The 16,227-nt window shown below is 41.4% G+C and overlaps 1 protein-coding gene across 4 annotated transcripts in view; it reads left to right on the top strand.

Moving 5' to 3' along the window:
- DNMBP (dynamin binding protein) overlaps positions 1–16,227 on the top strand; it is a 117,115-nt gene that overhangs the window by 77,112 nt on the left and 23,776 nt on the right. For all 4 annotated transcript variants that reach the window (XM_019952983.2, XM_070780628.1, XM_019952984.2 and 1 more), the window contains one exon: positions 15,837–16,030. In XM_019952983.2, coding sequence (XP_019808542.2) covers positions 15,837–16,030 — 194 coding nt within the window. The remainder of the gene's footprint in view (positions 1–15,836; positions 16,031–16,227) is intronic.

Genomic DNA, 16,227 nt, shown 5'->3' with positions numbered 1-16,227 from the left:
TTGCTAGCATGTGAAATGAGTGCAATTGTGTGGTAGTTTGAACATCCTTTGGCCTTGCCCTTCTTATTTGTATGAAAACTGACATACATGGTAGTATTATCAGAAACAGGTGAGTTTAGATGTGTCAATATTTAGAGTAGTGCAACAGAGCCTGGCACATAGTAAATGCTAAATAAACATAATCTGCTACCATCATCATCAATTATATTTTTCCAACACATAGATCCCATATTCCCTTTGAATGTGATTACACAGGTGTTTATTAACTAGTTTTTGTACTTAGCACTGTACCAAGCATTGGGGTATGCCGGGAAGGATACCCCCCCATACCCCTCACCACCATAGACGTTTTTAGATAAGTTGAAAAAACAAAGTGTAAAAATATGAATAATTAAATAAAGTACAGAAGTGTCTAGCTTAAACAGTAAATACTATGGACAATCAAGAGGAAAAGCTCAGTTTTTACTTGAGTTAATGGAATAGACTTTAGGAAGATGCTTGAATTTTAACTAAAGCTTAAAGGAGTAGTGGGGTTGAGATAGGCAGAGAGAAACAAGGAGAACATTTCTGGTTGGAGAAAGTCTATGAGCAAAGATGCAAAGTTGTCGTGACAAAAAGGAATACAGTGTGGGAAAGAACTAGTGTATCGAAATCTTAGAAACCAAATGGGAGTTTGGACCAGAGCCTGAGGAAGAAGTCAGCTGGCCCTGCATGTGGTGATTCCCTCTCTGTGATCACTGACACTGTGATTGATGACTCCTCTGAGGACCAGAATGGCTGTGGAAAGGGTGGGCATCTGAGAACTCCAGCCTAGGGGATGCCCATGGCATGGGGCAGGAGAAGGGAACACTGTGGGGAGGGCTGAAGAAAACCGAAAGGCTTAGAGTAGGAGAGAATGGCCAACACTTTCAAATGCCCCAGGGAAGTCAAGGATGATTCCATGGATTTGTTGAGGTTATCGGTTGATGGAAATACAGTGATGACACAGAATTAATTAGGAAGAAATTAGATGGGGGAAGAGGTCTGGAAGGAGGTCTTCTTGCATGAAGACCACTCTTTCAAGACCTTTCACACACACAGTGAAATAGAGGTGAATGGGACTGAGGGGGGCACAGAGTTGACCAAGATTTCCTGTATTTACTTTTTAAAATCAGGCTGTACTGTCAGGCTGATTAAGATGGGTAGGTAGGAAGCAAAGAAGAGGGAAAGAGAAAATATGTGGAGGCGAAGGGAAATAAATACAGGGCCCTGCTTTGTCAAGGGTTGGAAAATCATTGAAGTTTTAGAGAAGGTAAGGCAGTCCTGCCTTCTGGGATTATGAGTTGGCATTCTTACGTGAGCCAGATGTCTGCTTTCTCCACGAACCGTTCAGTAGTCAGTCGTGTCCAACTCTTTGCTACCCCATGGACTTCAGCGTGCCAGGCTTCCCTGTCCATCACCAACTTCTAGAATTTACTCAACCCACGAACCGTTACCTACATTATTTTTAGATAATATTTCATCAGCAATAAATGGGAATATTGGTCTGGGGAGATTCCATGCTTCTGTAAAAGTAAAAAGAAAACCAGGAAAGGCAAGAAATTGAGGTTGGATAGGAAGAGACAGTCTTCTTGGGCATCGTATTTCCTGCGGTCCTGAGGATGTTGAAGTGGGCATGGGGGGGCAGTGAATCCAATGGGCTCACTTGCAGTGCCATGGCAGGGCCAGCCTTCAGAGGAATTTTGGCCTGGGAGCTCAGAAACTTGACACTCCCACCCGTACACCACAGTTTTCCAATATTTCCTGAGAAACCAGAAAGTGCCCCAGGCTGTCAAGTAAGAGGGGTGTGGCAGTTCAGTGCATAGTCATTTCTGATGGGAAGAAACACATTTGTGTACCAGGCCCCACAGCAGGGGGCAGGGCTACATTCTAGGTCACAGAAGTCATTCCATGGTATCAGGAAAATCCTTTCTTCAAATCATAAGCTGAGAGGAGGCAAACAGATAAAACATATTTCATTTCATTGACTCTAAACCCCTCTGTTCTAAGACACTAAATAATTTTATGTAACATTAGAAAGGCTACTACTAATTCGAAGACTAATTAACATGCTATTTACTGAAAAATATATCTCCATTTCTGAGATGTTAAAATATGAAAAAATGTATATCTTAGAGTCTACCGAGATTTGGAAACGCTTCCACTTGCCATTGATCTAGAATTCCTCCTGTCCTTTCCTCAGTGATTTGAAGATCTAGAATTCAGTTTCCTCTGCTCTTCAGCCCCTACCTCTCAGGGGAATATTGAAACCTAACTTACCCTAACATCATAGTTGTGGCAGCTCAGTAGTTAAGGCAAACAAAAGTTAGGATATTTAATGATTTTTTAAAACTTGAGTAGTGTTTTCCGTCATAATCACAGCAGAGTAATACTTGTTTTTGTTGTTGTCTAGTCGCCAAGTCATGTCCAACTCTTTGCGACCCTATGGACTGTAGCCCACCAGGCTCCTCTGTCCCTGAGATTTCCTTGGCAAGAATACTGGAATGTTCTGCTATTTCCTTCTCCAGGGCATCTTCCTCACCAATCAGGGACTGAACTGAGCAACCAGGGAAGCCCAGAGCAGTACCTAGGGTAAATAATAATACTTGCTGTCATCTATTAAGTGCTGGTTGCTGTGCTGATTAGTGCAGATAAGGTACATTAGACTCTTACGTTAATGCTTAGTGTATAATAAATACTCAATGAATGTTTGCTATCCAATGAAATATACTCTGTTTGAGGGCACAGAACGTGTACATCAAAAGATATATAGTATTATTTTGTGTTGTTACTCAAGAAGTGAAGTTTAGAGTAAAGGGTAATCCGAAGACTAAAGAAGCCTTCATCTGGCTGGGCTTAAAGGACAGTAGTTGACCTGAAAGGCACAGAGACAAGCTGGGCTTGTTAGGTTCAAGGAATAATAAAGAAACAAATATTTAAAGTATGTTGTGCTAGGTTCCGTAACAGCAGCCTGTGCATGGGCCTCTAGGCTTGCAGATAGGAAGTGACTAACTTCTCAGGTTAGTCACTGACACACGAAGCCACACGCCTTGTGGAGCTGGTTGGAGAGTAGTGTTAGTTATATCAGACCAAGAGGAGTAAGTGAAGAAACAGTAGGAAAGTACAGAAGATTTTGGAGCCCGGAAGTAACCAGAGAGGACCAGTGCTTTTGTTACGTACCAGGAAACAACAACCCAGAGAGGCTGTGTAGGATAAAGAGTCAGGATAAAGTGAGGGCTAGATTCTGGGTCTTTTGACTTGTAGTCTGAGTGCCTTACTCCCTATGCCTGCTGCTTTCTCAGGATCTAGAAGCAGCTCCACGTATGTCCCTGGAAATGAAAGCCAAAGGAGATATGGGGAAATAGAGTCACTGTTGGGGTGCCAAGAGCTCATTTTAGCCTGTACAGGATGAATGACTGGGGTCCAGGGCAAACCCAGTTTAGGTTCCCTCATATTGAGGTTTTGTTTTATTCCCCCGAAGTTTCGGCTAGAAAATAAGATCGTACTGACTGATATCCTAGGGCCTAGTCAGATTTTACTGTGAAAATATTGGATCACACTTGGAAAAAACCCTTATTTTGAAAGACTGGGTTCACTCCTCTAAATTAACGTAGTAAAATACACAGTGCTTAAGTTCATTTTAATTGTTTTGTTTCATGAATTTATGTCTAAGACCACCTACTTTCTCCCTGCTTTGTTTGCTGTGTTTGAGTATCAGATGAAATGACTCGTCTGAAACAGAAGAAAGCTGTGGAGGGCTTTCCAACTTTCTATACTTTGCCCCATCTCGGAGTACTCTGCTTCGTAGCTTTCTATTCAATATTCATATTTTTTGTTATTAAAACTTTGTGCAAAATTATAACTCAGATCAGCTAGTTTTTGTTTTGTTTTGTGCGCAGTCTTAAAAGATCCATAAAGTGTTATGAGAACAAGTGGAAAGGAGTAAAAGTAAACTACCTAATAGAAGCAGAAGGAGGTCTGGGCTTTACAGAGTAGGACAAAATAACCGGAGGGTCCTGTTAATGAGCAACATTTGAGACTTCACTGTAGTGTTATTAATTATCAAAAATGGAAATACGATGTAGGAAACAGCCACCCTCACATTGAAAAATCACGTAACCCAGAACAGGCCTTGATATTTGATGGAAAGCCCCAGCTAGAGAGGCTAGTTTTGAATCGTAATAGCTGTGTGGTGTCAGGCAAGTCATCTCATTGTCTAGTGCCTTCATTTAGAGCAATTATACCTTCCCTCAAGAGACCTGGTAAAGAAAACATCAGATGTATGTCTGTTTAGAAAATAAAGTTTTTGTGTAAAGTTTTGTTGGCTGACTGTAATCAAAATTTGCTTATTAAACAGTAAAGGTTTATTTCTTCTTCTTCTTCTTTTTTTTTTTTTTTACAAAAACTATCTTTGCCTTCTTGATTATTTCACTTCTGCTGCCTAAAGATTTGACAGTAATAATAACTTCATAGTTTAAAGCACATCTCTCTCGGATTCGGTATGTGTTAAAAAATGGTGTTTCAAAGAATCTAATATTAATTTCGCTGTCGTGGCAGCGTCAGAAGTTGCAGACTCTTGTACTCTGGGCCCTTGACTCTTGTGTGCTCTTCTAAAGGATTGGGTAGGCTCTGGTAGAAGAAGCAAGAGGTGGGAAGCTTTGAGCTGGGTTTTCCGAGGTGGAAACCCTCCCAGCAGGGATTGTACTGGAGGCTACTTGCCAAAATAGGCAGGGCAGTCACTGAGCAAAAGGCTCAGGGAAGAGTTTTTTTAGTTACTGTTGAGATTGAGGACCAAAATATAATAGATTCCTCCCTGAGGTGTGGGGATCGGGAAGAGTCTATGAGTCGTGCAGAAAAGCCAGGGACCACAATGCTGAAAGTTTAAGGTTGGCGGGATAAGCCTTCTCCAAATATTCGTAAGTAGGTGCTGAAGGAAAAGAAGTGGTGGGGGCTGGGTGGGCTGGCTGGAGTGATGTGGGCACATGGAAAACCAGGATTTATGATTCTTCCACTAGGCCTGCTGGGAATATAAGCAGAACAAAGGTCGCTTCCTTTTGGAGTTTTCTAGACAGATTGCTCAGCAGGAGGGGGTTTTGCTTTTCATATTAGACTAGCAAATTGTTGTTTCATCAATGTTTTGTTACCGATTTTCTTCAGCAGTTTAAAAGTATTAGAAAAGAAATCTCAGATTATTAAAAAGTGAAGAAAATTTGAAAAGGATTAACAGTAATTAAGAGAGGACTGAATAGTAGAATTTTGTTTCATAGCAAGTGTTCTTTTTTCCGCATTATTGTTCTTTGTTGTATCAATACTGAATGTTCACTAGAGTAAAAATAGAAAATACAATAAGTTGAAAGAAAGGAAAAAATATCAGAATTCCTGTCCCCTTCAAGACTTTTCATTTTCAGATATATGCATTGAAAATATTTTCCCCTTTTTAACAAAATGGCAGTTCTTTCACAAACTCTTTTGTAGCCTTTTTCCATTTAGCAATGCACAGTAGACAGTTTTCTGTATTAACGAATATAAATCTGTATCTAAATGGTTGTCATAGTACAGTATTGATATTATGCAGATATGTCCTAATTTATTTAACAGGCCCCTTTGGGGAGAAATTTTTGTTATTTCTAAATTTTCTTCATGCATTGATAAAGATCCCTTCACTTGCACGTGATTTCTGCCATAAATTATCTGGAATACTATTGACTATGTATTTGGCTTCCCTAGTGGCTCAGACGATAAAGAATTTGCCTGCAGTGCAGGAGACCTTGGTTCAATCCCTGGGTTGAGAAGATCCCCTGGAGAGGGAAAAGTCTACCCACTCCAGTATTCTGGCCTGGAGAATCCCGTGGACAGAGGAGCCTGGTGGGCACAGTCCATGGGATCACAAAGAGTTGGGACGTGACTGAGGGACTAAGCCAACAACAAATTGAATATTTACTGGGTGTAACACTGCTAGATTTGATTCTCTCTGAGGAATTATTTGCATTACACTGAGTAGGATTTTTTTAAATTAATTTATTTTTGGCTGCACTGGATCTTCATTGCTTCATGGGCTTTCTCTAGTTGCGGTGAGCTCTTCATTGAATGCTTCTTTGACTGCTGCTCTTCATTGAAGTGCTTGGGCTTCTCTTTGCTGTGGTTTCTCTTGTTGCAGAGCACAGGCTCAAGGCACATGGGCTTAGTTGCTCCACACGTGAAATCTTCCCAGATCAGGGATCGAACGCATGTCCCCTTCATTGGCAGGCAGATTCTTATCTCCTCTGCCACCAGGGAAGTCCCCTGAGTAGGGTTTTACAGATGTAATGATATGGACATACATATAGTATACATGCTTAAATATGTCATTGTTCACAGTTGAAATGGTGGGTGGGTGACCTGTGGCTATACAGAAAGTTAAGTGTGCTTTAAAAATCACGATTTTGTCATTAGCTACCAGGCAGTCACTAAAACCCACAAGTAGATTTCCAGGCCACAGTTGCCAAGATTTGCCTGCCCGGAAAAAGCGCTAGAGGCAGAGTAGCAATTGTAGGCTCTGAAGCCAGTGTGGGCTCTCATCTTCCACATACTGGGCCAGTTACAAATTTCTCTTCATGAATCAGTAAGATGGGGACGATATGAGGATTAAATAAACCAGTATTTGTAAAGTGCCTGAACAATGCTTGACATGCAGAGTAAATGTCATATAAATATTTGTTAAAATTTAAAGCCAAAAAGAGCTCCATTTGATGGTGGAAGGAAGCAGGAACCCTGGAGTTAGGCAATGGTGCCATCCTTCTCGCAGAACTTGATCAGAAGTTCTTCTCTCAGATTGCTTAAAATTTCACCCATAGAGATGAATCTTGGCTAGCATGACAGCTTATCTTAAATTACTGGTAGTACATTACTAGATTCTTAGGAAATTAAAAGGTACTGGTTGAGCTCAAGTCTCCATCCCCAATCCAAGTTCCCTGTCCGAGGAGTTTAGTGTGTTCTCCCCGATACCTTTTTCTGTGGACTTACATATTATATGTGTGTATATGGAAATATGTAGAGGTTTTTGCATGTTTCTCACCTTTTTCTTTCTCCCTCTCCATCTCTTTTTAAAAACAGAAGTGGCATGTTCTGCAACTTTCTTTTCCACACTTCCTTTTAAAGTGTAAATGTTAGCAGTTCTTGCTGTCCTGGGACCAGCTAGGTGAGACCTGCATTCTGATGGCTTTAGGATAAGGTACCTAGAAGTAGCAGGACGCTGGGGAAAGTGAGGGCTGTGCGGGGCCTGGGGAGGAACTGCAGAACAAGAGGTCCTGAGAACGGAAAGGTAGACAAATGCTGCCCTCTTTACGTCTTTGCCTCTTATCGTAAGACTTCTTCCCTGAAAAGAGGATCCAAAAACAACACATTAAAAGGGGCAGGAAAAGGAGATAACACTCTTGATTTAAAAACTCCTGAAGTGAAATTGTGGCAGTTTTAGGACGAAGAAAGAAAAGCTAAGAGGGAAAAGGGGTTGAGTCAGAGCAGAGCTGGGCCCTCTCTTCTGCGTCTCAGTCCAGGAAGCAGAGGATTCCAGCTCCATCCTTTAGAACAGGCCCTGTTGTGATAGCCTGGGGGACTCGGAACGATTCATATGTAAATATGGGAAAGCCTGGGGGAAATGCCTACCCTATTCAAAGGATTTTAGGGGGTTGTGGAGCATTCCGGAGCGCTGGGAAGATTCTATTCTGCCAGCCTGGCCTTGGACCTATGGGAACTCTTGCACCAGCATTTTGGTGCTGCAGGTATGTCCAGGGTTGCTGGAACCCGCACAAAAGCAGGTAAAACAGTTGGCCGCCTCGTTCAAGTGCTGCTTGGAACCTCGCCAGGAGTTGAGAGATTTTCCCCAGCAAAGAGCCAGCTTTCCGAGGCAAGGGAAGACTGAGTGGCTGTTCTCTTTAAGTCTGCTTTGGAATGTGGTGGGTAGAGTTGTGGGAGGCTGCTGGTTAACAGCATCGCTTCCTAGGAACTCTTCAGAATGAGCCTGGGACTGTGCACTAACCTCAGGGCATGGGGATGACTTGGGATTTTGCGGGGGGCGGTGGGGGGAGTTAATGAGACAAAAAGAAAAAACAAAACAAAACAGAACACCCATCCCTATTGGTTTTATCACAGTCATAAGTTTGTGTTGCCAGCTCCTTAACACCTCCAGGGCTGCCCTAGGAGGAAAGTGGGACTGGTCTGCACGTTTTGTTGTTAGCTGGTGCTGCTAGGCCTCAGTTTCCTCTGGAGTGCTTCCCCGTCCCCAGACTTCATTGTTCTTACAGAAAAGTGGGATTTTATGGGCCCGGAACCATTTCTTCTTGGTGCATTTTACCTTAGTGCAGATGGCGTCTTCTGGCCCGTTGTGGGAAAAGGACTAGTTTGTGTTGAGTAAATTACTTATTTAATTTGCTCAGCAGTTCTGCAAATGAGGATGTTGAGGCCCAGAGGTGAAAATGGACTTTGGCAAGGCTCCCCAGTTAAATAATGGGGGAGTGTGAGTTTCACTGGCTCGCGGGGGAGGGGGGCTCTCTCTCACTTGTTATTCAGTTTCTCTGTCGTGTCTGACCCTTTGTGACCCCATGGACTGCAGCACGCCAGGCTTCCCTGTCCTTCACCACCTCCCAGAGCTTGCTCAAACTCATGTCCATTGAATCAATGATGCCATCCAGCCATCTCCTATTCTCTTGTCCCCTTCTCCTCCTGCCTTCAATCTTTCCCAGCATCAGGGTCTTTTCTAATGAGTTGGCTCTTCACATCAGGTGGCCAAGGTATTGGAGTTTCAGCTTCAGCATCGGTCCTTCCAAGGAATATTCAGGGTTGATTTCCTTTAGGACTGACTGGTTGGATCTCCTTGCAGTCCAAGGGACTCTCAAGAGTCTTTTCCAACACCACAGTTCAAAAGCATCAGTTCTTGGGCACTCAACCTTCTTTATGGTCCAACTTTCACATCCATACATGACTACTGGAAATACCATAGCTTTGGCTATAGGCAAAGTAATTGTAGATCTTTTTTTCCCCCTTAGTGTGTTTGGAATAATGGAATAACAGTTTTACTTTTGGAGCCATTTCAAGCCAGATGTTCCAAGTCGGACCTAATCTTTGAGTGTTAATGTGTATGTGGAGCCTGAAGGTGACCCGCATCTTCAGAAGCGCCTAGCATTTTGTCAGGGGTGAAGTGAAAGTCACTCAGTCGTGTTCGACTCTTTGCGACCCCATGGACTTCTGCATGGAATTCTCCAGTCCAGAATACTGGAGTGGGTAGCCTTTCCCTTCTTCAGGGGATCTTCCCAACCCAGGGATCGAACTGAGGTCTCCCGAATTTCAGGCAAATTCTTTACCATCTGAACCACCAGGGGGAGGTGCCCAGGAAACCACAAATTAGCAAAAACATCCCACAGGGATGTTTCCTTTTTGTGTTTTAAAGTCTTTTCAACAGTTTATAAATCCACCTATAGGGGGAAAAAGTGGCTTTGTGGTATTTTAAAAGAATTGTTACCATTTCTTTCTGTTTTTAAATATACATAAAAATCTGAGTCTCAGTGTAGGTTGCTGGGTTCAAATTGATGAGTGCTCTGGCATCTTCTGCTTTCATGTATTATAATAGAACTTTGATTCCTGGGAGATAATAGCTTCAGGGGAATTTTTAATATTCAAGGCAAATAAGCCCTGACCTTTCTAGTTGAAATTCCAGGGTAGGGAGGAAGAATGGTGCAGGATTAAGTGGATTTAATTCAGGATTTGGATTTAAATATATTTAGATTGAAATCCCAGAACTGCTGTTTATTCACTACAGAGGCTGGAACAAATTGGTCAGTCTCTCAAAGCCTAGGTTTTCTTATCTGTTAAATGGGAATAATAATACTACTTCAGAGTTTTGGTGTGAATATTAAATGAGTACAGAGACATAACATATAAAGCGCCTGACATGTGGTAGGAATTCAGTAAGTGTCCCTTTTCAGAGCTTTTTAGTCCTGTGTTGAAAATAAATTTCTCTGCTCAACTTGCTGCTTCTGGCAACTGTATATGGGGCTGAAATTCCATAGGTTTAAAATTGTAAATAAAATTAAAAATAAGGCAATTGAAAATTTTATGTAGACTACAATTAATTTAGTCATCATTTAACATTCTGAAGTAAGATTTGAAATTCTGTCATTCATTCTATCCAAAAAAGTAGTTCCAGAAAGAAAATTTCTAATTTTGTCTTCTTAAATTTTATCTTGAATAGTATCAAATTTATAGAAAATTGCAGTGGTATACAGATCTTTATTTGTATTTGCCGATATTTAACATTTTGCCATGTTTTGTTTTCATTCTCACTTTCTCTATCCGCACCCACACCCACACATGCACTTCTTTTCTTTACTATTTGAGACTAAGTTGCATATATTGTGCTCCTTGGTAAGCACCAGTGTATTATATGGATATTTTCATACATGACCATAATAGATGTGCCATTTCAGGAATTTTAATTAAATTTTTTCATACAGTTGTAAACATTATTTTCTATTTACAGTTACTACCAAATATTGAACACATTCCCTGTGTTGTGCAGTACATCCTTGAGCCTATCCTATACCCAATAGTTTGTACTTCCTATTCTCCTATCCTTACTTCACACCTCTCTGCCCACACTGGTAACCATTAGTTTGTTCTCTATATTTGTGAGTCTGCTTCTTTGTTATAATCACTTCTGCTGCTGCTGCTGCTAAGTCGCTTCAGTCGTGTCCGACTCTATGCGACCCCATAGACGGCAGCCCATCTGGGATTCTCCAGGCAAGAACACTGGAGTGGGTTGCCATTTCCTTCTCCAATCATGAAAGTGAAAAGTGAAAGTGAAGTCGCTCAGTCGTGTCCGACTCTAGCAACCCCATGGACTGCAGCCTACCAGGCTCCTCTGTCCATGGGATTTTCCAGGCAAAAGTACTGGAGTGGGGTGCCACTGCCTTCTCCGTGTTACAATCACTAGTTTGTTGTATTGTTCAGATTCCATCATATGGTATTTGCCTTTGTCTCACTTACTTAATTAGCATAATGCCCTCCAAGTCCATCCATATTGCTGCAAATGGCAAATTTAGTCCTTTTTTACCGCTAAGTAGTATTCCATTGTGTATATATGCGTATGTATACCACATCTTCTTTATCCATTCATCTGTTGATGGAAACTTAGCTATCTTCCATGTCTTGGCTATGGTATATAATGCTGCTATGCTTTATTCCTGGGGTGCATGTATCTTTTTGAATTAGTGTTTGTTTGTTTGTTTGTTTTCCCCAGATATATACCCAGGAGTGGAATTGCTGGGTCATATGGTGGTTTTATTTTTAGTTTTCTGAGAAACGTCCATACTCTATTCCATAGTGACTGCACCAATTTACACTTCTACCAACAGTATAGGAGGGTTCCCTTTTTTCCACATCCTTGTCAACGGGTGTTAATTTCTGTTCTTTTCAATGATGGCCATTATGACAAGTGTGAGGTGATCCCTCGTTGTGGTTTTGATTTGTGTTTCCTTTATGGTTAGAGATGTTGAGCATATTTTCCCATGGCTGTTGGCCATCTGCATTTCCTCTCTGGGAAAATGTCTATTCAGTTCTGCCCATTTTTAAATTGGGTTTTTGTTTTTTTTTAATTGAGTTGTAGGAGCTATTTATATGTGTTGGATATTAATCCCTTTGGTCATATCATTTGCAAATATTTTCTCCTTTCAATATATTTTCTTTTCATTTTGTCAGTGATTTCCTCTGCTGTGCAAAAGCTATTTGTTGTATTTGTTTACTTTTGCTTTTATTTACTTTAGGAGCCAGATCCAAAAATATATTGCTGCACTTTGTATCAAAGGGTGTTCTGCCTGTTTTCCTCTAAGAGTTTTATAGTATCTGATCTTATATTTAGATGTTTAATTCATTTTGAGTTACTTTTGCATAGAATGTGAGAGAATGTTCGAATTCCCTTCTTTTGCATGTAGCTGTCCATTTCAGGAAAATTTTAATTGGTTTACTCATGTATCCAATCTACAGTCTATACTGTATTCCAGTTTCATCAGTTTGTCCTATTAATGTCCTTTGTAACATTTTTTCCCTGAGATCAGGATTCAGTTCAGGATCACACATTGCCTTTACTTGTCATCTCTTCAGTTATCTTTAACTGGGGATTTGTCCTCAGGCTTCCTTTGTCTTTTATGACATAACGTTTTGAAGGTTACAGATCCCTATGTTTGTGTGACGTTTCTTCAAGATTCCTTTCAGATTATGCTTTTTGGCTGGAATACCACAGAAGGGATAGTGTGCTGTTTCTAGACCTGACACTCGGAAGCACGTGATGTCGTTGCCTTAATTGGTAGTGTTAATTTTGATTAGTAGGTTTCGGTGTTACCCATTTCTCAACTGTAGAGTCACTGTTTCATTTTTGGAATAAGTATAGTAACTAGTTCAAAACTATGCAGATATCCTGATCATCATCAAAACCCTATCACTAACACCGAAATCATCCATTGATGGTTTGTGCCTGAACTAAATTTCATTTTGATGGCTGCAAAATACTAATTTTTTTTTCTAATTCTGTTATTTCTTATATATGTATATATATACTTTTATTTATTTCTGTATGGCTGTGCTGGGTCTTCATTACCTTGTGAAGGCTTTCTCTGGTTGGGGTGAGCAGGGGCTGTTTGCTGTGATGTGCAGGCTTCTCATTGTGATGGCTTCTCTCGTGGAGCTTAGGCTTTAGGCACCCAGGTTTCAGTAGGGCAGCACTCGGGCTTGGTAGTTGGGGCTAGCTCCTCTAGAGCACAACCTCAGTAGTTGTGGTACACAGGCTTAGTTGCTTGGTGGCATGTGGGATCTTCCCAGACCAAGGATTGAACCCACGTCCCCTGCATTGTCAGGCGGACTTTAGTGCACCACCGGGAAGTCCTCTTCTGTATGTATTAGCTGACATTCTACCATAAGAAAGAGCATTTCTCTTCTCCCCTGTTTATTTATGTACGTATATATTATTGATGAGAGTTCATGGGTTCTTATTTTAGTCAACAGATTACAATTCATTGCTGTGGTTATTTATTTTGATCCTAGAATTGTACAGATTTGGCCAGTGGGAGCCCCTTCAATTTGGTTCCATGCCCTTTCAACACAGTCCCATCATTTTCTTCAGCATATCCTTATTTTCTGCCGTAAGATGTTTCAAACTCATCTACCTTTGCCTTGCCTTGGAAAGAGCCATTTCTCCAAAGAACTCTGGTTCCTTCTACTGGAGAATGGGTTTTAGAAACCAGAATCTGAGTTAACACTTTTTAAACATTGGAATTCCTAAATTCTTAGTGAAGGGGCAATGGGGAAGGATTTTGGAGACTAAAATCTGCTGTGAAAGCTTAGTTTTCCATAAGTTTAATAGTTTGAACACTTGTGTTTTCACTTCTTAGATCTGAGTAAAAATATTCTTGTAATCCCACTCAGATTTGCTAGTATGTTTACTTACCAAAGTCGTCATTTTTTAAAGTGGATCTTAAGGAATTTGAAATAAACAGCAGAGATTGCTTCACTGTTGAAATTTTCTCAGTTGTTTATTTTAGCATTTAACATCTATTTGAAATAAATGCCATCTCATTTTATATATAAGATAATAGATCTCTCATCATATATATATCTAAGTAAAGGTATTTGTAAAAGCTAATGACAAAATGTGCATTTGTTTTCAGTTTTAGATCATGTAGTGTGGCTGCAGAGGTTTTTTTTTTTAATTGAAAATACTGTTAAAGAACTTCATATTTATAGGTCATTTGTATCTTCCAGGACATTTGAAGTAACAGAACTTGCTTGTGAGTCTTCATTATTGTTTTCATAGGGAAAAAGAAAGTGAAAGTCGTTCAGTCGTATCTGACTCTTTGTGATGACATGGACTATACAGTCCATGGAGTTCTCCAGGCCAGAATACTGGAGTGGGTAGCCTTTCCCCCTCTCCAGGGGATCTTCCCAACCCAGGAATCGAACCCAGGTCTCCCTCACTGCAGGAGGATTCTTTACCAGCTGAGCCACAAGGGAAGCCCAAGAATACTGGAGTGGGTAGCCCTTCCTCCTCTCCAGGGGATCTTCCCAACCCAGGAATTGAACCGGAGTCTCCTGCATTGCAGGTGGATTCTTTACCAACTAAGCTATCAGGGAAGCCCAGACAATTCTTAAATATTTTATTATATACTACTATGCCAAAGCCTTTGACTGTGTGGATCACAATAAACTGTGGAATATTCTGAAAGAGATGGGAATACCAGACCACCTGACCGGCCTCTTGAGAAATTTGTATGCAGGTCAGGAAGCAACAGTTAGAACTGGACATGGAACAACAGACTGGTTCCAAATAGGAAAAGGAGTTCATCAAGGCTGTATATTGTCACCCTGCTTATTTAACTTCTATGCAGAGTACATCATGAGAAACTCTGGGCTGGAAGAAGCACAAGCTGGAAACAGGATTGCCGGGAGAAATATCAATAACCTCAGATATGCAGATGACACCACCCTTATGGCAGAAAGTGAAGAAGAACTAAAAAGCCTCTTGATGAAAGTGAAAGAGGAGAGTGAAAAAGTTGGCTTAAAGCTCAACATTCAGAAAACGAATATCATGGCATCTGGTCCCATCACTTCATGGGAAATAGATGGGGAAACAGTGGAAATAGTGTCAGACTTTATTTTTCTGGGCTCCAAAATCACCGCAGATGGTGACTGCAGCCATGAAATTAAAAGACGCTTACTCCTTGGAAGGAAAGTTATGACCAACCTAGATAGCATATTGAAAAGCAGAGACATCACTTTGCCAACAAAGGTCCATCTAGTCAAGGCTGTGGTTTTTCCAGTAGTCATGTATGGATGTGAGAGTTGGACTGCAGAAGGCTGAGCGCGGAAGAATTGATGCTTTTGAATTGTGGTGTTGGAGAAGACTCTTGAGAGTCCCTTGGACTGCAAGGAGATCCAACCAGTCCATTCTAAAGGAGATCAGTCCTGGGTGTTCATTGGAAGGACTGATGCTAAAGCTGAAACTCCATACTTTGGCCACCTCATGTGAAGAGTTGACTCATTGGAAAAGACTCTGATGCTGGGAGGGATTGGGGGCAGGAAGAGAAGGGGACGACAGAGGATGAGATGGCTGGATGGCATCACCAACTTGATGGACTTGAGTTTGAGTGAACTCCGGGAGTTAGTGATGGACAGGGAGGCCTGGCGTGCTGCGATTCATGGGGTCGCAAAGAGTCAGACACGACTGAGCGACTGAACTGAACTGAACTGAATGTTAATCTGCCATCACAGTAATTGGGTTAAGGTGGGCCACGCAGTCACCCAGATCTCAGACAGATAATTCCCACCTAGTTCTTGTTTTCCCTTTAGCTGGCATTGTTATGTTTCCATAATAGTCTCTTTAACATGTGCTAGTATATCAGTGTTTATAACTTCCAGCTTGGTATCTCTGCTGCTAAGTTCCTGAAACAGGTTTTAAACCTAAGTGAAAGCAGTTCTTTATAAGAACAGCACCTCCTTCAGCCTCTTTTGCAAAGTGGCTGTGGCCACTGGTTTGTCCTCATAAAATGGGCCAGCTGCTTGTTTTTAGGACAGATTCTAGAAATGGTATCTCACGGATGGGAGAAGTTCTGTCTCCAAGCTTGCTCAGCTCTTCATATTTGTGATTAGAATGGACTTGGGGATCAGGTTTCCTGATGGTCAACAATCATGAGACCTTCGGTTGTGCTCTTTTCAACTCAAAAAGAATATGTTCTTTTCAACTCAAACTGTTGCAGAGGCCTGCTTTCATAGCTGCTGACCCTTTCTCTTTTTCCTTCTAGAAATGACGCTTCTCTCCTCCCAGTCTTCATCACTGATGGCCCCTTCTGGTTCTGTGTCCACTGAAAACCCAGAGCAAAGGATGCTAGAGAAGAGAGCCAAGGTGATAGAGGAACTTCTTCAGACGGAAAGAGACTACATCCGGGATCTGGAGATGTGTATTGAGCGGATCATGTTTCCCCTGCAACAGGCACAGGTGGGAACTAGTGGAGTGAGCTTTGCCATGAACATGGTTCTCCAGGCCTAAGGCTTAGGGTACGGGAGCTTTCACCACAAAGATTTATTGGGTTTGAAATAAAGGTTGTGACTGCGGCTCTTAATTCAAGGGCCCCAGTTGACACGTGTCATCAGCTTAAGCCTTCCCCATCCTGTCACTTATCAAGTCTGTTATTA

The sequence above is a fragment of the Bos indicus genome, chromosome 26, assembly GCF_029378745.1.
Source record: "Bos indicus isolate NIAB-ARS_2022 breed Sahiwal x Tharparkar chromosome 26, NIAB-ARS_B.indTharparkar_mat_pri_1.0, whole genome shotgun sequence".
In the NCBI taxonomy this organism is placed as follows: domain Eukaryota; kingdom Metazoa; phylum Chordata; class Mammalia; order Artiodactyla; family Bovidae; genus Bos; species Bos indicus.
The sequence above is the reverse complement of the archived record's forward strand: the minus strand, read 5'-3'. Positions and strand labels throughout refer to the sequence as shown.